Here is a 20799-nt window from a genome sequence, read left to right on the forward strand (position 1 = left end):
GCTGCGGGGCTGGGGCAGTGGTGTGGGTGCAGCACATGGGGCCGTGAGAGGGCGTGCAGCAGGGAGGGCGTTGGGCCCGAGCCGCGCTCGTGTTTGTCGCAGCACAGGGGCTGCAGGGGATGCCAGGAGTGCAGAGCAGAGCGGGGAGAGGCGGGCTGTATGAAGGCCAGGGCATGAAGTCTTCCCTTGGCAGCTCCGGAGCTGCTGGGCTTTTCCCCCAAGTCTTCAGACTGTGGGGTGATAAGGCTCCGCAGCAAAGGCAGCCGGGCCCTCCTGATACTTGGGGGTTAGGAAAGGGCAAAACAAATCAGAGTCTTTCAAGAGCACAAAGCAGTGAAGCACAGCACAAGCCATTTACTGTCTGCGTAGGTGATCTTCTCCAGGCATGTCCATTGGAGATGTGCAGACTGAGTGTGGACAGAAAGCAAATGGAAGGCAGGGCAGGGGAGGGGAGGGGAGGGGAAGAAAGTAAGAAATGAAAGGAAAGAAAAAGGGAAATGTGGAGGGGAAGAGAGAAGGAGAAAAGGAAAGGAAGAGAAAAGAGAAGCAAGGCAAAGGAAAGCAAAAGGGGGAAAAGGGAAAAGGCAGAAAAGGAGAAGAAGCCAAGTTGCATGCCGCCGGCGCCACCCGAGGGGAATCCGGCAGCGGGCCCCCCAGCTGCCCCTCCCCCTCCTCCAGGCCCCGGGCCGCCCTCAGCAACGTGACGCCGCAGGCGGTTGGTAGGGCCGGGGCAGGAAGTGGTTCCTGGCGGCGGAGAGCACTTCCGGGGCAGCGCGGCATGGCGGCGCCGGGCCGGTGAGCGGGGCCGGGAGGAGCGGGCTGTGTGCTGGGAACGGGGTCGGGGCTCGGTGCGGGGGCATGGAGGGGCGCTCGGGGGAGGAGCTGGCGGTGCTGCCGGCACGCAGAGGCGATGCGTGCGGCGCCGCCGAGTGCTGCGGGGTCGGGGGGCAGCTTCCTCTCAGGGAAGGCCGTGCGTGTGCGGAGCTTTGTTGGTGTTTCGGGTGTGCGAAGGAGGAGGCCCCGTAGGGCCGAGTTGTAGCCAGCAAAGCCCGGGCGGGCAGTGGAGCAAGGCGCGTGGGTGCTGTGTTGGCCGGAGGGTGCGGAGCTGGAAGAAGGTTTGTGAAGATGTGCTTCCTGTGGACGTCCCTTGTCAGGACGAGCCAGGGCTGCAGTTGTGTGTGACTGTGCTTGTTGCTCGGGAGAACTGCTGCCTTAGTAGGCTGGGGGGGAGGGAGAGGGAGATTTTAAGACTGCCATCAGTCAGGAGCACGGCACGTTTCTGCCTGCTTTGCTCATGCTGTTGTGTGGGTCCCCGCGAAGCATCGGTGAGCCAGGGTGGCCCCGTGTGTGTGGCAGCATTGTGCGCGGATGTGGAAAGGAGTCAGAGTGATTGTAATGAAAATGCAGCTGGCCGTATTGATGGTAGGGAATGGTTGAATCCCCAGCCGTGAGGCGCAAGAAGAGGCGGTGGATGCTAACGTGGAAAGCGGAGCTTGTGTGTGCCAGGAGGCAGGCGTGGCGAGGTGTGCTTTGGAGCCTGCTGTTGTTGGCGCTGGGCTGGGGAGGCCCCTGAACATGGCGCCGTGTGCTGCGTGTCCCAGCCCCAACAGATTCCCGTGTGGAAGAAGGGAGAGGATGAAGGAGGCCGAGGGCCCTTTTCTCGGGGCCGGCTCCTCTGTGGCCTCTTGCTTGCCGGAGAGAAGGGCTGCCCGCTGGGCACAGGGAGTGCCTTCTAGCTGCCGTCCCGTGCCCTGTCCTCCAGCCCCCTCCTCATGCTATGTGGAACGCCATTGCCAGCAGTGCGGCTGCCATTTTAGAACCTTCGCCGCATCACAGCCGTCACCTTGGTCACCGCTGTCCGGGCCAACGCACTCGCTCTGAGAGCTCTGGCAGCCATGCCAGGAGCGAAGAGAGCGAGGGGCGAAGTTTGCCCTATTTTAAATGGGAAGAGGGAGCTTGGCTTCCCAGAAGCGAAGAGGAGGAGGGGGGCCGCCTTTAAGATCAAGCGGAGGAGGGGGCAGAGAGTGCGTTTGCATCGCGCCTGGGCCAGCGCTGTGACCACCTCCGTGGAGCCCATGGAGGTGGATCCACCTCCGGATGAGCCCATGGAGGTGGATCCACCTCCCGATGAGCCCATGGAGGTGGATCCGCCTGCGGCACAGCTGGCCTGGCACCACACCACCGTGCCAGGCCCCGCATCGGCGCCGTCACAGCTCCACCGCCGCTGGTCCAGGCGCTCGGCTCCCTACCCGCTGCGCGGCCCCCGCCCCCAGCATTAGCTGGGTGGCATTAGTTTCCATCAGCTCCTCCTCCGAGCCTCCTGTGGAGCCAAGTTCTCCTCTTCCCATTTAAATGCTGCAGGTGTTATAGTTTAGTTGTTGTTTTTGTTGTTGATTTTAGTGTTTAGTGTTAGTGTTAGGAGTAGATTATTGTTCATATTTTAGAGTTAGGCGTAGGTTACTTGTAGTCTTTTAGTGTTAGGCATAGGTTCCTGTTCTTATGTTAGAGTTAGGTGTAGGTTACTTGTAGTCTTTTAGTGTTAGGCATAGGTTCCTGTTCTTATGTTAGAGTTAGGTGTAGGTTACTTGTAGTCTTTTAGTGTTAGGCATAGGTTCCTGTTCATACTTGACAGTTAGGGGTAGCTTGCTCCTGTCAAGTGGAAGTGAGCATCGCTCACTCGGTAAGCACACGCCTGATTGATCGTCCGAAGACATGAGTGCGAGTGCCGTGAGCACGGAGGCCCGATGGCATCTTGGATGGCTTGAATTTCCAGCTTGTGACTTTTGTGTTGCAGACCGTCGAGGAGCAGAGTGTGAGTGGCTGCGCCATTGCGTTGGGCCTCAGGAGAACAGTGTGTGACTGTGTCTCGAGCATCCTGCGTGGCCGTTGCCAGGTAGGCGTGCCTTACTTTGCAGTAAGCAGTGCTTAGGCGTGAGCCCAGCTCATCCCCCTGTGCTCAGCAGATGGGCTTTCTGCGTGCTTTATTTCTGTGCTTGGTGCCGTCCGGCACAGCAGCAGCAAGGCCGTGAACACGTACGTACCCAGGTAGATGCAAATGTGCAACTGATGGGATTAATGCTATTGTTGTTAGTGTTCATGAGACAGTGGTCGTGCATGTGCGATCAACCTCAGGGAGAAGTTGATTGTTGCCTGTTCAGCTCTGGCTGAAATGCAAGTTTGGCGTCCCTCCTTGTGGTTGGGTCGGAAGACCAAGGATATCTTGAGAGCACGTCTGTGAGTCAGGCTGGGAGTTTTTGCTAGCAGGAAGTCACAGCGTCGGAGCGCACGATAGGAATGATGGCTCTCGTTTCCCCCTTGTAGAAAGCAGCCTCCTGGAGAGCAGCAGAGCAGCAGGCTGTCTGCGCTATGGCCGCTGAAGTGCATTTCTCGGCCCCTGAGATCCCTGAGCCCACGCTGATGGAGAACGTGCTGCGCTGCGGCCTCTTCTTTGGAGCCGTTTTCCAGCTTCTGTGCGTGTTGGCCATAATGCTGCCAGTTTCCAAGTGCCCAGAGACAGTAAGTAGCGCTCTGTTTGATAGAGGTTGATAGAAATGCTGAGGAAATGGGCTGGGAGGGAAGCAGCTGGAGCCGTTGCCTACGGTAGCGCGCCGCGGCATTGCTGAGAATGTGGCAGTTTGTTCTGCCCTTCCTTGGGCGTGCGTGCTGTTCCTGGTGGCACGCAGGGAGCCTGGAGGTGCAAGCTCATCTTATCGTCCTGCTGCTGCTGCTTCTGTGGGCTGTGAGTGGCAGGCAGGGCGTCCCCCTGTGCAGGGACTGCCTTGCAGGAAAGGCCTGTAGACTGTAGGTTACGTGGGTTTTTTGGGAACAAGAGAGAGGTGGAGTTTCTGTTGTGCCCTGATGTCAGGAAGGCAATTTGCAGCACTGGCACCCAAAGCTGCCCAGTCAGGTGACTTGAGCTGCCAAAGCGAGCTGTCGGGCAATTGTCAGAAAGTTCCCTGACTGTTTGTGAATTGATTCCTGCAGGACTCGGACGGCTTGGAGTCTAAGACTTGGGAGACGGCGAAGAAACCAAAGGCAAGTGCTGCACAGCTAAGCAAGAAAGCCAAGAAGGAAAGCAAAAAGAAACGGTGAGGGCTTGAGCGATAAGCCTCAAAGGCCAAAGGAAGCAGCGGGAATGCTTGCTGAGAGGTGCTCCAAAGGCAGCGCACTGTACGTCTGGTTTTGTGGCGTGGCCGTGCTTTCCCTTGCACGGACATTGGAGAGGAACTGAGGAAGCTGGAGGGGCTTCTGATGCGTGACAAACAAATCGGACTTTGCCTGTGCGGGATTTCATGTCTGGCAAGAGCTGGGGACGCTGCGTTCCTTCAGGGTCCTTCAGCTCGATAGCTGTTTCAGAATGTTGATGATGAGGTGAACATAGCGCATGTCGCTGGTCATGAGCGGTATCCAGGCTATTTTATTTTCTGTTGACGTATCTACAAAACGCAACCCAAATCCCTTAGTTTCAAATAAAAGGGAAACAAACCTTTGACACCTGGTGCTGCCTCTTTCAGTAGCTGGTCCAAACATGCCTGGCTTGGGCTGGCAGCGGCAGGGCGCTGAACCGGCCGGCTTCACGTCCCTCCCTGGAGATGGAGCTGCTTTTCCCGCGTTTGCATGTTGGTCTTCCCAAGCGGTGGCCTTTCAGCCAAAGCGTAACTGCCAGCGAAGCCTGTGAGCATCACCTTGCTCTGTGAGGACTGCGAGAAAGAAAAGGAGGGGAGGCAGCGCACGAGGAAGAAAGGTGTCCCTGCACTCAGCCCCTTGAGCTCGTCACTCAAGCTTCCCTGGTGGCTTTTTCAGCCTTCTGTAGCACTGACTGTTCCTGCTTGGCCTGGGAAGGCCAGCTGCACCTGCGGGCAGCCGAGGGCTGCACGTCAGGCTCCCGTTGAGCCGCGAGGAGTTCAAGTGCGGGTGGGCTGGTGTGAAGAGCAGCGCTGGGAGTGGGGCAGGAGGAGAGGGCAGCGGGAGGGCTGCAGGTGAGCGCGCCTGGGGCCCAGAGCTCAGGCGTGAGCCGGGAGGGCAGCGAGCCGTGCTGCGCTGCTTCAGCTGCAATGGCTTTGAGGGAGAGGAGAGGAGAGGAGAGGAGAGGAGAGGAGAGGAGAGGAGAGGAGAGGAGAGGAGAGGAGAGGAGAGGAGAGGAGAGGAGAGGAGAGGAGAGGAGAGGGGAGGGGAGGGGAGGGGAGGAGAGGAGAGGAGAGGAGAGGAGAGGAGAGGAGAGGAGAGGAGAGGAGAGGAGAGGAGAGGAGAGGAGAGGAGAGGCTGCACATGAAGAGTGTCTGCCTGCCATTTTGGATTGGCGCGTCGGTGTCTTCCTCCTTCCATGAAGGAGCCTGCACAGTGCACTGGGTGCAGCGTGCTACATGGCACTGCCTTCTGCTGCCTGCCTGCCTGCCCGCCTGCCTGCTGCACTGCTGGAGAGGAAAGAGCGGGTTGTGGGGCTGCGTGCAGGCAAGGAGCTGGCTGCAAAGGAGGGAAACGGAGTATTTAGGAGCGGTTAGTGCGTGTTAGGTTTGGGTGTGGATGCAGCGGGGGCTGAGTCACCTCCATCAGCTCCTGGGGGCTGGGGCCGAGCCCGGTGCGTGGGGCTGCGGGGCTGGGGCAGTGGTGTGGGTGCAGCACATGGGGCCGTGAGAGGGCGTGCAGCAGGGAGGGCGTTGGGCCCGAGCCGCGCTCGTGTTTGTCGCAGCACAGGGGCTGCAGGGGATGCCAGGAGTGCAGAGCAGAGCGGGGAGAGGCGGGCTGTATGAAGGCCAGGGCATGAAGTCTTCCCTTGGCAGCTCCGGAGCTGCTGGGCTTTTCCCCCAAGTCTTCAGACTGTGGGGTGATAAGGCTCCGCAGCAAAGGCAGCCGGGCCCTCCTGATACTTGGGGGTTAGGAAAGGGCAAAACAAATCAGAGTCTTTCAAGAGCACAAAGCAGTGAAGCACAGCACAAGCCATTTACTGTCTGCGTAGGTGATCTTCTCCAGGCATGTCCATTGGAGATGTGCAGACTGAGTGTGGACAGAAAGCAAATGGAAGGCAGGGCAGGGGAGGGGAGGGGAGGGGAAGAAAGTAAGAAATGAAAGGAAAGAAAAAGGGAAATGTGGAGGGGAAGAGAGAAGGAGAAAAGGAAAGGAAGAGAAAAGAGAAGCAAGGCAAAGGAAAGCAAAAGGGGGAAAAGGGAAAAGGCAGAAAAGGAGAAGAAGCCAAGTTGCATGCCGCCGGCGCCACCCGAGGGGAATCCGGCAGCGGGCCCCCCAGCTGCCCCTCCCCCTCCTCCAGGCCCCGGGCCGCCCTCAGCAACGTGACGCCGCAGGCGGTTGGTAGGGCCGGGGCAGGAAGTGGTTCCTGGCGGCGGAGAGCACTTCCGGGGCAGCGCGGCATGGCGGCGCCGGGCCGGTGAGCGGGGCCGGGAGGAGCGGGCTGTGTGCTGGGAACGGGGTCGGGGCTCGGTGCGGGGGCATGGAGGGGCGCTCGGGGGAGGAGCTGGCGGTGCTGCCGGCACGCAGAGGCGATGCGTGCGGCGCCGCCGAGTGCTGCGGGGTCGGGGGGCAGCTTCCTCTCAGGGAAGGCCGTGCGTGTGCGGAGCTTTGTTGGTGTTTCGGGTGTGCGAAGGAGGAGGCCCCGTAGGGCCGAGTTGTAGCCAGCAAAGCCCGGGCGGGCAGTGGAGCAAGGCGCGTGGGTGCTGTGTTGGCCGGAGGGTGCGGAGCTGGAAGAAGGTTTGTGAAGATGTGCTTCCTGTGGACGTCCCTTGTCAGGACGAGCCAGGGCTGCAGTTGTGTGTGACTGTGCTTGTTGCTCGGGAGAACTGCTGCCTTAGTAGGCTGGGGGGGAGGGAGAGGGAGATTTTAAGACTGCCATCAGTCAGGAGCACGGCACGTTTCTGCCTGCTTTGCTCATGCTGTTGTGTGGGTCCCCGCGAAGCATCGGTGAGCCAGGGTGGCCCCGTGTGTGTGGCAGCATTGTGCGCGGATGTGGAAAGGAGTCAGAGTGATTGTAATGAAAATGCAGCTGGCCGTATTGATGGTAGGGAATGGTTGAATCCCCAGCCGTGAGGCGCAAGAAGAGGCGGTGGATGCTAACGTGGAAAGCGGAGCTTGTGTGTGCCAGGAGGCAGGCGTGGCGAGGTGTGCTTTGGAGCCTGCTGTTGTTGGCGCTGGGCTGGGGAGGCCCCTGAACATGGCGCCGTGTGCTGCGTGTCCCAGCCCCAACAGATTCCCGTGTGGAAGAAGGGAGAGGATGAAGGAGGCCGAGGGCCCTTTTCTCGGGGCCGGCTCCTCTGTGGCCTCTTGCTTGCCGGAGAGAAGGGCTGCCCGCTGGGCACAGGGAGTGCCTTCTAGCTGCCGTCCCGTGCCCTGTCCTCCAGCCCCCTCCTCATGCTATGTGGAACGCCATTGCCAGCAGTGCGGCTGCCATTTTAGAACCTTCGCCGCATCACAGCCGTCACCTTGGTCACCGCTGTCCGGGCCAACGCACTCGCTCTGAGAGCTCTGGCAGCCATGCCAGGAGCGAAGAGAGCGAGGGGCGAAGTTTGCCCTATTTTAAATGGGAAGAGGGAGCTTGGCTTCCCAGAAGCGAAGAGGAGGAGGGGGGCCGCCTTTAAGATCAAGCGGAGGAGGGGGCAGAGAGTGCGTTTGCATCGCGCCTGGGCCAGCGCTGTGACCACCTCCGTGGAGCCCATGGAGGTGGATCCACCTCCGGATGAGCCCATGGAGGTGGATCCACCTCCCGATGAGCCCATGGAGGTGGATCCGCCTGCGGCACAGCTGGCCTGGCACCACACCACCGTGCCAGGCCCCGCATCGGCGCCGTCACAGCTCCACCGCCGCTGGTCCAGGCGCTCGGCTCCCTACCCGCTGCGCGGCCCCCGCCCCCAGCATTAGCTGGGTGGCATTAGTTTCCATCAGCTCCTCCTCCGAGCCTCCTGTGGAGCCAAGTTCTCCTCTTCCCATTTAAATGCTGCAGGTGTTATAGTTTAGTTGTTGTTTTTGTTGTTGATTTTAGTGTTTAGTGTTAGTGTTAGGAGTAGATTATTGTTCATATTTTAGAGTTAGGCGTAGGTTACTTGTAGTCTTTTAGTGTTAGGCATAGGTTCCTGTTCTTATGTTAGAGTTAGGTGTAGGTTACTTGTAGTCTTTTAGTGTTAGGCATAGGTTCCTGTTCTTATGTTAGAGTTAGGTGTAGGTTACTTGTAGTCTTTTAGTGTTAGGCATAGGTTCCTGTTCATACTTGACAGTTAGGGGTAGCTTGCTCCTGTCAAGTGGAAGTGAGCATCGCTCACTCGGTAAGCACACGCCTGATTGATCGTCCGAAGACATGAGTGCGAGTGCCGTGAGCACGGAGGCCCGATGGCATCTTGGATGGCTTGAATTTCCAGCTTGTGACTTTTGTGTTGCAGACCGTCGAGGAGCAGAGTGTGAGTGGCTGCGCCATTGCGTTGGGCCTCAGGAGAACAGTGTGTGACTGTGTCTCGAGCATCCTGCGTGGCCGTTGCCAGGTAGGCGTGCCTTCCTTTGCAGTAAGCAGTGCTTAGGCGTGAGCCCAGCTCATCCCCCTGTGCTCAGCAGATGGGCTTTCTGCGTGCTTTATTTCTGTGCTTGGTGCCGTCCGGCACAGCAGCAGCAAGGCCGTGAACACGTACGTACCCAGGTAGATGCAAATGTGCAACTGATGGGATTAATGCTATTGTTGTTAGTGTTCATGAGACAGTGGTCGTGCATGTGCGATCAACCTCAGGGAGAAGTTGATTGTTGCCTGTTCAGCTCTGGCTGAAATGCAAGTTTGGCGTCCCTCCTTGTGGTTGGGTCGGAAGACCAAGGATATCTTGAGAGCACGTCTGTGAGTCAGGCTGGGAGTTTTTGCTAGCAGGAAGTCACAGCGTCGGAGCGCACGATAGGAATGATGGCTCTCGTTTCCCCCTTGTAGAAAGCAGCCTCCTGGAGAGCAGCAGAGCAGCAGGCTGTCTGCGCTATGGCCGCTGAAGTGCATTTCTCGGCCCCTGAGATCCCTGAGCCCACGCTGATGGAGAACGTGCTGCGCTGCGGCCTCTTCTTTGGAGCCGTTTTCCAGCTTCTGTGCGTGTTGGCCATAATGCTGCCAGTTTCCAAGTGCCCAGAGACAGTAAGTAGCGCTCTGTTTGATAGAGGTTGATAGAAATGCTGAGGAAATGGGCTGGGAGGGAAGCAGCTGGAGCCGTTGCCTACGGTAGCGCGCCGCGGCATTGCTGAGAATGTGGCAGTTTGTTCTGCCCTTCCTTGGGCGTGCGTGCTGTTCCTGGTGGCACGCAGGGAGCCTGGAGGTGCAAGCTCATCTTATCGTCCTGCTGCTGCTGCTTCTGTGGGCTGTGAGTGGCAGGCAGGGCGTCCCCCTGTGCAGGGACTGCCTTGCAGGAAAGGCCTGTAGACTGTAGGTTACGTGGGTTTTTTGGGAACAAGAGAGAGGTGGAGTTTCTGTTGTGCCCTGATGTCAGGAAGGCAATTTGCAGCACTGGCACCCAAAGCTGCCCAGTCAGGTGACTTGAGCTGCCAAAGCGAGCTGTCGGGCAATTGTCAGAAAGTTCCCTGACTGTTTGTGAATTGATTCCTGCAGGACTCGGACGGCTTGGAGTCTAAGACTTGGGAGACGGCGAAGAAACCAAAGGCAAGTGCTGCACAGCTAAGCAAGAAAGCCAAGAAGGAAAGCAAAAAGAAACGGTGAGGGCTTGAGCGATAAGCCTCAAAGGCCAAAGGAAGCAGCGGGAATGCTTGCTGAGAGGTGCTCCAAAGGCAGCGCACTGTACGTCTGGTTTTGTGGCGTGGCCGTGCTTTCCCTTGCACGGACATTGGAGAGGAACTGAGGAAGCTGGAGGGGCTTCTGATGCGTGACAAACAAATCGGACTTTGCCTGTGCGGGATTTCATGTCTGGCAAGAGCTGGGGACGCTGCGTTCCTTCAGGGTCCTTCAGCTCGATAGCTGTTTCAGAATGTTGATGATGAGGTGAACATAGCGCATGTCGCTGGTCATGAGCGGTATCCAGGCTATTTTATTTTCTGTTGACGTATCTACAAAACGCAACCCAAATCCCTTAGTTTCAAATAAAAGGGAAACAAACCTTTGACACCTGGTGCTGCCTCTTTCAGTAGCTGGTCCAAACATGCCTGGCTTGGGCTGGCAGCGGCAGGGCGCTGAACCGGCCGGCTTCACGTCCCTCCCTGGAGATGGAGCTGCTTTTCCCGCGTTTGCATGTTGGTCTTCCCAAGCGGTGGCCTTTCAGCCAAAGCGTAACTGCCAGCGAAGCCTGTGAGCATCACCTTGCTCTGTGAGGACTGAGAGAAAGAAAAGGAGGGGAGGCAGCGCACGAGGAAGAAAGGTGTCCCTGCACTCAGCCCCTTGAGCTCGTCACTCAAGCTTCCCTGGTGGCTTTTTCAGCCTTCTGTAGCACTGACTGTTCCTGCTTGGCCTGGGAAGGCCAGCTGCACCTGCGGGCAGCCGAGGGCTGCACGTCAGGCTCCCGTTGAGCCGCGAGGAGTTCAAGTGCGGGTGGGCTGGTGTGAAGAGCAGCGCTGGGAGTGGGGCAGGAGGAGAGGGCAGCGGGAGGGCTGCAGGTGAGCGCGCCTGGGGCCCAGAGCTCAGGCGTGAGCCGGGAGGGCAGCGAGCCGTGCTGCGCTGCTTCAGCTGCAATGGCTTTGAGGGAGAGGAGAGGAGAGGAGAGGAGAGGAGAGGAGAGGAGAGGAGAGGGGAGGGGAGGGGAGGGGAGGAGAGGAGAGGAGAGGAGAGGAGAGGAGAGGAGAGGAGAGGAGAGGAGAGGAGAGGAGAGGAGAGGAGAGGAGAGGAGAGGAGAGGAGAGGAGAGGAGAGGAGAGGAGAGGAGAGGAGAGGAGAGGAGAGGAGAGGAGAGGCTGCACATGAAGAGTGTCTGCCTGCCATTTTGGATTGGCGCGTCGGTGTCTTCCTCCTTCCATGAAGGAGCCTGCACGGTGCACTGGGTGCAGCGTGCTACATGGCACTGCCTTCTGCTGCCTGCCTGCCTGCCCGCCTGCCTGCTGCACTGCTGGAGAGGAAAGAGCGGGTTGTGGGGCTGCGTGCAGGCAAGGAGCTGGCTGCAAAGGAGGGAAACGGAGTATTTAGGAGCGGTTAGTGCGTGTTAGGTTTGGGTGTGGATGCAGCGGGGGCTGAGTCACCTCCATCAGCTCCTGGGGGCTGGGGCCGAGCCCGGTGCGTGGGGCTGCGGGGCTGGGGCAGTGGTGTGGGTGCAGCACATGGGGCCGTGAGAGGGCGTGCAGCAGGGAGGGCGTTGGGCCCGAGCCGCGCTCGTGTTTGTCGCAGCACAGGGGCTGCAGGGGATGCCAGGAGTGCAGAGCAGAGCGGGGAGAGGCGGGCTGTATGAAGGCCAGGGCATGAAGTCTTCCCTTGGCAGCTCCGGAGCTGCTGGGCTTTTCCCCCAAGTCTTCAGACTGTGGGGTGATAAGGCTCCGCAGCAAAGGCAGCCGGGCCCTCCTGATACTTGGGGGTTAGGAAAGGGCAAAACAAATCAGAGTCTTTCAAGAGCACAAAGCAGTGAAGCACAGCACAAGCCATTTACTGTCTGCGTAGGTGATCTTCTCCAGGCATGTCCATTGGAGATGTGCAGACTGAGTGTGGACAGAAAGCAAATGGAAGGCAGGGCAGGGGAGGGGAGGGGAGGGGAAGAAAGTAAGAAATGAAAGGAAAGAAAAAGGGAAATGTGGAGGGGAAGAGAGAAGGAGAAAAGGAAAGGAAGAGAAAAGAGAAGCAAGGCAAAGGAAAGCAAAAGGGGGAAAAGGGAAAAGGCAGAAAAGGAGAAGAAGCCAAGTTGCATGCCGCCGGCGCCACCCGAGGGGAATCCGGCAGCGGGCCCCCCAGCTGCCCCTCCCCCTCCTCCAGGCCCCGGGCCGCCCTCAGCAACGTGACGCCGCAGGCGGTTGGTAGGGCCGGGGCAGGAAGTGGTTCCTGGCGGCGGAGAGCACTTCCGGGGCAGCGCGGCATGGCGGCGCCGGGCCGGTGAGCGGGGCCGGGAGGAGCGGGCTGTGTGCTGGGAACGGGGTCGGGGCTCGGTGCGGGGGCATGGAGGGGCGCTCGGGGGAGGAGCTGGCGGTGCTGCCGGCACGCAGAGGCGATGCGTGCGGCGCCGCCGAGTGCTGCGGGGTCGGGGGGCAGCTTCCTCTCAGGGAAGGCCGTGCGTGTGCGGAGCTTTGTTGGTGTTTCGGGTGTGCGAAGGAGGAGGCCCCGTAGGGCCGAGTTGTAGCCAGCAAAGCCCGGGCGGGCAGTGGAGCAAGGCGCGTGGGTGCTGTGTTGGCCGGAGGGTGCGGAGCTGGAAGAAGGTTTGTGAAGATGTGCTTCCTGTGGACGTCCCTTGTCAGGACGAGCCAGGGCTGCAGTTGTGTGTGACTGTGCTTGTTGCTCGGGAGAACTGCTGCCTTAGTAGGCTGGGGGGGAGGGAGAGGGAGATTTGAAGACTGCCATCAGTCAGGAGCACGGCACGTTTCTGCCTGCTTTGCTCATGCTGTTGTGTGGGTCCCCGCGAAGCATCGGTGAGCCAGGGTGGCCCCGTGTGTGTGGCAGCATTGTGCGCGGATGTGGAAAGGAGTCAGAGTGATTGTAATGAAAATGCAGCTGGCGGTATTGATGGTAGGGAATGGTTGAATCCCCAGCCGTGAGGCGCAAGAAGAGGCGGTGGATGCTAACGTGGAAAGCGGAGCTTGTGTGTGCCAGGAGGCAGGCGTGGCGAGGTGTGCTTTGGAGCCTGCTGTTGTTGGCGCTGGGCTGGGGAGGCCCCTGAACATGGCGCTGTGTGCTGCGTGTCCCAGCCCCAACAGATTCCCGTGTGGAAGAAGGGAGAGGATGAAGGAGGCCGAGGGCCCTTTTCTCGGGGCCGGCTCCTCTGTGGCCTCTTGCTTGCCGGAGAGAAGGGCTGCCCGCTGGGCACAGGGAGTGCCTTCTAGCTGCCGTCCCGTGCCCTGTCCTCCAGCCCCCTCCTCATGCTATGTGGAACGCCATTGCCAGCAGTGCGGCTGCCATTTTAGAACCTTCGCCGCATCACAGCCGTCACCTTGGTCACCGCTGTCCGGGCCAACGCACTCGCTCTGAGAGCTCTGGCAGCCATGCCAGGAGCGAAGCGAGCGAGGGGCGAAGTTTGCCCTCTTTTAAATGGGAAGAGGGAGCTTGGCTTCCCAGAAGCGAAGAGGAGGAGGGGGGCCGCCTTGAAGATCAAGCGGAGGAGGGGGCAGAGAGTGCGTTTGCATCGCGCCTGGGCCAGCGCTGTGACCACCTCCGTGGAGCCCATGGAGGTGGATCCACCTCCGGATGAGCCCATGGAGGTGGATCCGCCTGCGGCACAGCTGGCCTGGCACCACACCACCGTGCCAGGCCCCGCATCGGCGCCGTCACAGCTCCACCGCCGCTGGTCCAGGCGCTCGGCTCCCTACCCGCTGCGCGGCCCCCGCCCCCAGCATTAGCTGGGTGGCATTAGTTTCCATCAGCTCCTCCTCCGAGCCTCCTGTGGAGCCAAGTTCTCCTCTTCCCATTTAAATGCTGCAGGTGTTATAGTTTAGTTGTTGTTTTTGTTGTTGATTTTAGTGTTTAGTGTTAGTGTTAGGAGTAGATTATTGTTCGTATTTTAGAGTTAGGTGTAGGTTACTTGTAGTCTTTTAGTGTTAGGCATAGGTTCCTGTTCTTATGTTAGAGTTAGGCGTAGGTTACTTGTAGTCTTTTAGTGTTAGGCATAGGTTCCTGTTCATACTTGACAGTTAGGGGTAGCTTGCTCCTGTCAAGTGGAAGTGAGCATCGCTCACTCGGTAAGCACACGCCTGATTGATCGTCCGAAGACATGAGTGCGAGTGCCGTGAGCACGGAGGCCCGATGGCATCTTGGATGGCTTGAATTTCCAGCTTGTGACTTTTGTGTTGCAGACCGTCGAGGAGCAGAGTGTGAGTGGCTGCGCCATTGCGTTGGGCCTCAGGAGAACAGTGTGTGACTGTGTCTCGAGCATCCTGCGTGGCCGTTGCCAGGTAGGCGTGCCTTCCTTTGCAGTAAGCAGTGCTTAGGCGTGAGCCCAGCTCATCCCCCTGTGCTCAGCAGATGGGCTTTCTGCGTGCTTTATTTCTGTGCTTGGTGCCGTCCGGCACAGCAGCAGCAAGGCCGTGAACACGTACGTACCCAGGTAGATGCAAATGTGCAACTGATGGGATTAATGCTATTGTTGTTAGTGTTCATGAGACAGTGGTCGTGCATGTGCGATCAACCTCAGGGAGAAGTTGATTGTTGCCTGTTCAGCTCTGGCTGAAATGCAAGTTTGGCGTCCCTCCTTGTGGTTGGGTCGGAAGACCAAGGCTATCTTGAGAGCACGTCTGTGAGTCAGGCTGGGAGTTTTTGCTAGCAGGAAGTCACAGCGTCGGAGCGCACGATAGGAATGATGGCTCTCGTTTCCCCCTTGTAGAAAGCAGCCTCCTGGAGAGCAGCAGAGCAGCAGGCTGTCTGCGCTATGGCCGCTGAAGTGCATTTCTCGGCCCCTGAGATCCCTGAGCCCACGCTGATGGAGAACGTGCTGCGCTGCGGCCTCTTCTTTGGAGCCGTTTTCCAGCTTCTGTGCGTGTGGGCCATAATGCTGCCAGTTCCCAAGTGCCCAGAGACAGTAAGTAGCGCTCTGCTTGATAGAGGTTGATAGAAATGCTGAGGAAATGGGCTGGGAGGGAAGCAGCTGGAGCCGTTGCCTACGGTAGCGCGCCGCGGCATTGCTGAGAATGTGGCAGTTTGTTGTGCCCTTCCTTGGGCGTGCGTGCTGTTCCTGGTGGCACGCAGGGAGCCTGGAGGTGCAAGCTCATCTTATCGTCCTGCTGCTGCTGCTTCTGTGGGCTGTGAGTGGCAGGCAGGGCGTCCCCCTGTGCAGGGACTGCCTTGCAGGAAAGGCCTGTAGACTGTAGGTTACGTGGGTTTTTTGGGAACAAGAGAGAGGTGGAGTTTCTGTTGTGCCCTGATGTCAGGAAGGCAATTTGCAGCACTGGCACCCAAAGCTGCCCAGTCAGGTGACTTGAGCTGCCAAAGCGAGCTGTCGGGCAATTGTCAGAAAGTTCCCTGACTGTTTGTGAATTGATTCCTGCAGGACTCGGACGGCTTGGAGTCTAAGACTTGGGAGACGGCGAAGAAACCAAAGGCAAGTGCTGCACAGCTAAGCAAGAAAGCCAAGAAGGAAAGCAAAAAGAAACGGTGAGGGCTTGAGCGATAAGCCTCAAAGGCCAAAGGAAGCAGCGGGAATGCTTGCTGAGAGGTGCTCCAAAGGCAGCGCACTGTACGTCTGGTTTTGTGGCGTGGCCGTGCTTTCCCTTGCACGGACATTGGAGAGGAACTGAGGAAGCTGGAGGGGCTTCTGATGCGTGACAAACAAATCGGACTTTGCCTGTGCGGGATTTCATGTCTGGCAAGAGCTGGGGACGCTGCGTTCCTTCAGGGTCCTTCAGCTCGATAGCTGTTTCAGAATGTTGATGATGAGGTGAACATAGCGCATGTCGCTGGTCATGAGCGGTATCCAGGCTATTTTATTTTCTGTTGACGTATCTACAAAAGGCAACCCAAATCCCTTAGTTTCAAATAAAAGGGAAACAAACCTTTGACACCTGGTGCTGCCTCTTTCAGTAGCTGGTCCAAACATGCCTGGCTTGGGCTGGCAGCGGCAGGGCGATGAAGCGGCCGGCTTCACGTCCCTCCCTGGAGATGGAGCTGCTTTTCCCGCGTTTCCATGTTGGTCTTCCCAAGCGGTGGCCTTTCAGCCAAAGCGTAACTGCTAGCGAAGCCTGTGAGCATCACCTTGCTCTCTGAGGACTGAGAGAAAGAAAAGGAGGGGAGGCAGCGCACGAGGAAGAAAGGTGTCCCTGCACTCAGCCCCTTGAGCTTGTCTCTCCAGCTTCCCTGGTGGCTTTTTCAGCCTTCTGTAGCACTGACTGTTCCTGCTTGGCCTGGGAAGGCCAGCTGCACCTGCGGGCAGCCGAGGGCTGCACGTCAGGCTCCCGTTGAGCCGCGAGGAGTTCAAGTGCGGGTGGGCTGGTGTGAAGAGCAGCGCTGGGAGTGGGGCAGGAGGAGAGGGCAAGGGTTGGAAGGGACCTCCATATCTCATCGAGTCCAACCCCCTGCCAAAGCAGGTTCCCTACACCAGATCTCACAGGTCGGTGTCCAGGCAGGTCTTGAACATCTCCAGAGAAGGAGACTCCCCCACCTCCCTGGGCAGCCTGTTCCAGTGCTCCGTCACCTCACTGTACAGAAGTTCCTTCGCACATTGGTGCAGAACTTCCTATGCTGCAGTTTCTGTCCGTTTCCCCTCGTCCTGTCTCCACTCAACACTGAAAACAGTCTGGCCTCGCCATTCTGCCCCCCACACCTTAGATATTTTTAGACCTGGATCAGGTCCCCTCTCAGTCTTCTTTTCTCAAGACTGAGCAGACCCAGACTTCTTTCGGTTTGTGTATTTATTTTTTGTGTAATTTTTTGAATATTTTTTTCTGTATCTTATGTATTCTTATATTTTCCACTTAAATGCTATTTTCCACATCAATTGCTACTCAGTTTGTACATATGCAGTGTAGCCCAGATATAGTGTACATAAGGAACCAAGCTCTCAGTGAATCTTAACAAAACAAAGAGCATGCAATGACTTTGTCTGTCTTCCTTCCTGAAACACATTTCTGGAGCTGCCAGGGTCAGTTGTTCTCACAAACCCACAATCCAGCAGGAAGCACACGGCTGTTAATCCAACTGTGTGGTGACTTCAGCCTGCAATAGCTGACTGGCCGTCTCTTGGCTCCTGGCTGGGGTCTGTGCTTGCAGGCTCACATCTGTCAGTGCCTCTGACAGGCCAGCAGCAGCTGGTTTGCACGTTGGTTCTGAGATCCCCTCTTCCTCAGTCTCTATGAGACTTTGCATAGGAAAAGTTCCTGGATATGGGTTCTCATCTCAGAGGTTTAAACATTTCCCTGAAAATTTCTTTCCATTTGCCTCACAGAGGTAGGTGGGCACTGCCTTCAGGATGCCCTAGGGTAGCTGACGTATGCATGAGAGTACAGGAAAGGTTTCCCAGGACTCTCAGGAGACATTCTGGAGCATGAATTTGCAGGTAGGTCCTCCTGCAGAGCTTGGTGTCCTTCTCCTTCCTGAGTAAGGTGCCACTTCCATCTCAGGAATGGAACAGCCAACAGAGGTGAGACAGAAACTCTTCAAGAAAAGGCTCAGTGTTGCACTCGGACAGAATTCAGTGGTGTGGTGGTGTGTTGAGCTGAAACTCAACCCCATTGCCCCTTAGCCTTGCAGCTCCTGTGGCTTGGTGACAGTGCTGCTGTGTGGCTGCAAACACAAGCAAGGACATGCAGTGGGCACTTCTGTCACACAGATTGTTTCCACCATAGCAAGTCTGTCGCTAATGGAGATCTCATGGCGGTGCCTGAAGGCTCAGGGCCTCTTTGAAAGTTGCTGCCAAGAACATTCCCAAGGAATGGACTGCACAGATTCCCACACTTACTCTCCTACTCATGTTAAAACCAAGCTTTGTTGATAACATTCAAAGATTGTATTTAAGGCTTGCCCAAACTGCAGCCCACATCAAAACACTAATCCATAATGCTTGTCCATACCCTAACAGTGTCCTGAAAACCTTAGCAGAACACCAAGCCCTCTCACTGAACCTTTGCTTAATCACTGCCCCAAAAGGTGAGTTCTAACCCTTAATTCCTATCCTGAACTCCCAACACCCATAGAGCCTGCTCCTGTGCTCTGCCCTCCTCACCTTCAACCCCTTCCCTAACCCTAAACTTTGAGTACTTGGCTGTCCTGAGCAGAGCAGGAATCGTGGAGTCTTTGAGCAAATGCGTGCAATGCAGTGATGAATGTGAGGTGATGTATGTACAGGAGGTGATGTGACTGATCAGCCTGAGGCCATCAGGAGGAGGTGGGTAGGAATGCTGCCATGAGCTCAGCTCTACCTCAGGATCTCTACCTCAGGATGTTAGGCCCTGGAACGGGCTGCCCAGGGAGGTTGTGGATGCCCCGTCCTTGGACGTGTTCAAGGCCAGGTTGGACGGGGTCCTGGGCAACCTGATCTGAATGTGTATGTTTGGTGGCCCTGCTAGGCAGGGGGGTTGGAACTACATGATCCTTGAGGTCCCTTCCAACCCGGGTGATTCTGTGATTCTGTGATTCTGTGATCTCCTGGGCCTGCAGGTGGCACGAGGCTGTGAAGGTGGCTGTGAGATCACTTCTGTGTGTGGAGTTGACAGGCCAGCCCCAGAAAAGCATTTCATGCCTGAAGCAGCTGTTGGTCAGCCCTTGGCTCCTGGCTGGGATCTGTGCATACAGGATCACATCTGCAGTGTCCCTGAGAGGCTGACAGAAAGTGCCAGGTTGACGTGTTGCCTGCGGGATCCTCTGTGCCTGAGCACCTGGTAGGGCCATAGAGCAAGAAGGAGGTTTGTGTGAGGGATTGTGATGGCTCTTCTGTGTGAGTTCACAACTCAATAGCAGGAGGGACATGACTTGGTTGTGTCTACCTGGAAACTGGCAGGTGCCTTGGAAGATGATGGTGAGGTTCTGTCACAGAGTTATCTAGGTCAGTCTATGCCCGTGACAGGGGGCAGTAGGCCCCTGGCCCCCCTCCAAGCCCCACAAAATGGGAAGGGTGAAGGAAGAGAGATAGGAAGATGGGAGCTGGGCTCAAGGAAGGAAAAAAGCAAAAACAGCAGCAATGATCTATGGAGGAAAACTTATTTTACTATGATATTGGAATGCAAGATAACACAGTATCATATAATCTAATTGAAACTGAGACTAATAAACCAGGTAAGATAGGAGAGAGAGAGAGTTCCTGAGTGAGTCAAACCTGAAAAGCTTGGAAGGGCTGGGAAAGCACCTCCAGCACCCACTGCCAGGCAGCAAGAGAGCACCCCATCCAAAGGGCCAGGTGCCATGACTTCAGTAATGTACAGGGACAGGTACCTGGAACTGCAGCATGAACACTTTAACTCCCAGTGCACTGCTTGATGTTATGGTGTGGAATGCTGAAAACCAAAAACACAGAACCATGACATTGGAGTTACCTCTCTTTATTCCAAGTTTAATCGCACTTTACTCCAGGCCTACTCACACTTTACTCAAGTATCTCTGACTCACGCTTTGCTCAAGAGTTACTCAAACTTTTCCTTAAATTTACCCACACTTGACTCTGGGTTTACTCACACTTTTCTCTGGGTTTTACTGACACCCTACTCTGGCTGTGTACACCCTCTGTTCCAGGCCTACCCACACTTTACTCCGGGTTTTTCTCACACTTTATTCTGAGTTCACTCACATTTAATCCTGATTTATTCAGAGTATTCTCCGGGTTTTATACACAATTTTCCCCAGGTTTGCACACTCTTTACTATGGGTTTACTTTTCCTCTACTCTGGGTGGACTCACACCTTACACTGGCTTTTACTCACACTTTACTCCATGTTTACTAACACTTTAGTCTGGGTTTTCTCACACTTGACTTGGGCTTACCTCACTCTTTACTCCAAGTTTACTTGCACTTTACTCCGAGTTTACTCACACTTCTTTTTTGAGTGCGTTGTACTCACACTTTACTCAAGATTTACTCAAACTTTTCCTCAACATTACTCATGCTTGACTCTGGTTTTACTCACACTTTTCTCCAGGTTTTACTGACACCCTACTCCAGGTGTGTACGCTCTCTCTTCTGGGCCTACGCACACTTGACTCCAGATGTTTCTCACACTTTGCTCTGAGTTTATTCACACTTTACTCTAGGTTTACTCACAGTTTTCTCTGGGTTTTACTCACACTTTCTAGCAGGTTTGCACACTCTTTACTCTGGATTTACTCTTCCTCTACTGTTGTTTCTGCATTTGATATTAAAAAGAGCAATTGGTTTGAAGAAGTAGAACACAATGCATTCGTATTCTGTAACATCCTTAGAAATAGTTGATATAAGAAGTAAAATACTGTATATGTGAGCAGCGTGTTTTAGAAGCATTGTTACTGAATTATGTTTTATATGTTAATTCTTTCTTGTGAAACTGTAGTAGTTGTTAAATGTTCCAAACAATGTGTGTATAGTATTAGGGATTAGAAAACATCTTGTAGAGTTGTTCTGTTAGGATAAGAAACTCCCTACAAAAGAAAAACAGATTTAACAAACATCAAAGAAGCCAGGGCCTCTACACAAGGCTGAACTGTCTGATTCCGTGAGAAGTTTGGGATGTGATGAGCAGGCACCAAGATCCTCCCCTCTGTTCTTCTCCCAAGCTTGTCTTTGTGGAAGGGAAGACAAGAAGGTATCTGCAAAAGAAGTCTCAAGTGTGGAATAAGTCCATTAATTAATTACAGATCTATGCTTAGGCTGCAAAGATTCATGTTTGTCCAGTGTCTGCATGTTTAGTGAAGCGTCGAGAAGATTGTGAACCTAAAGCACTCAGCTAATGAGGAACTAGGGGAGAAAGAGATCAGCATCGGGGAATACGGAATAAAAGATGTAATTCTGTTTTTCTGGGGTGCTCTCTTGCTTGCAGGAGGCCCTCCACTGCAATTGTGAATAAAATCGGCTTCATCAGAGATACCGTCCTAGAAAATTATTTGGATATTTCCAACAGAGAGGCCGCACCATACAGTGAACTACCAGAGAATGAAAAGAAATATGCCCTGCTCACAGATGGATCGTGTCGTCTTGTGGGGAAGCATCGCAGATGGAAATCTGCTGTGTGGAGCCACAAGTTGCAAGGCCACTGAAAGGAAAGGCGAATCAAGGCAATCTGCAGAGGTAAAGGCTGTCCAGCTGGCCTTAGATGT

General features: G+C 55.9%; 1 protein-coding gene and 1 long non-coding RNA gene across 15 annotated transcripts; both read left to right on the forward strand.

Annotated features, from left to right (window-relative positions):
• The first annotated feature begins 665 nt into the window (after window positions 1-665).
• On the forward strand, window positions 666-15582 carry LOC128083344 (protein MANBAL-like). 14 transcript variants are annotated; one of them, XM_052688447.1, is made up of 8 exons: window positions 666-795; window positions 2795-2893; window positions 3322-3516; window positions 8382-8480; window positions 8909-9103; window positions 13887-13985; window positions 14414-14608; window positions 15077-15582. In XM_052688447.1, exons 3-8 carry the CDS (start codon window positions 3367-3369, stop codon window positions 15182-15184), a joined length of 846 nt encoding a protein of 281 aa, XP_052544407.1. In that variant the 5' UTR covers window positions 666-795; window positions 2795-2893; window positions 3322-3366; the 3' UTR covers window positions 15185-15582. The 14 variants fall into 14 exon arrangements, with proteins under 14 accessions (XP_052544407.1, XP_052544411.1, XP_052544413.1 ...); XM_052688448.1 differs by lacking the exon at window positions 2795-2893 and having other exon boundaries at window positions 729-795; XM_052688451.1 differs by lacking the exons at window positions 8909-9103; window positions 13887-13985.
• Window positions 15583-18168: 2586 nt separating this feature from the next.
• LOC128083598 (uncharacterized) lies at window positions 18169-20565 on the forward strand. The gene is made up of 2 exons (XR_008208126.1): window positions 18169-19356; window positions 19807-20565. It is a non-coding gene; the product is annotated as an uncharacterized LOC128083598 (long non-coding RNA).
• The last annotated feature ends 234 nt before the right edge of the window (window positions 20566-20799 follow it).

The sequence above is a fragment of the Tympanuchus pallidicinctus genome, unplaced genomic scaffold (assembly GCF_026119805.1).
Source record: "Tympanuchus pallidicinctus isolate F22 unplaced genomic scaffold, pur_lepc_1.0 scaffold24, whole genome shotgun sequence".
In the NCBI taxonomy this organism is placed as follows: domain Eukaryota; kingdom Metazoa; phylum Chordata; class Aves; order Galliformes; family Phasianidae; genus Tympanuchus; species Tympanuchus pallidicinctus.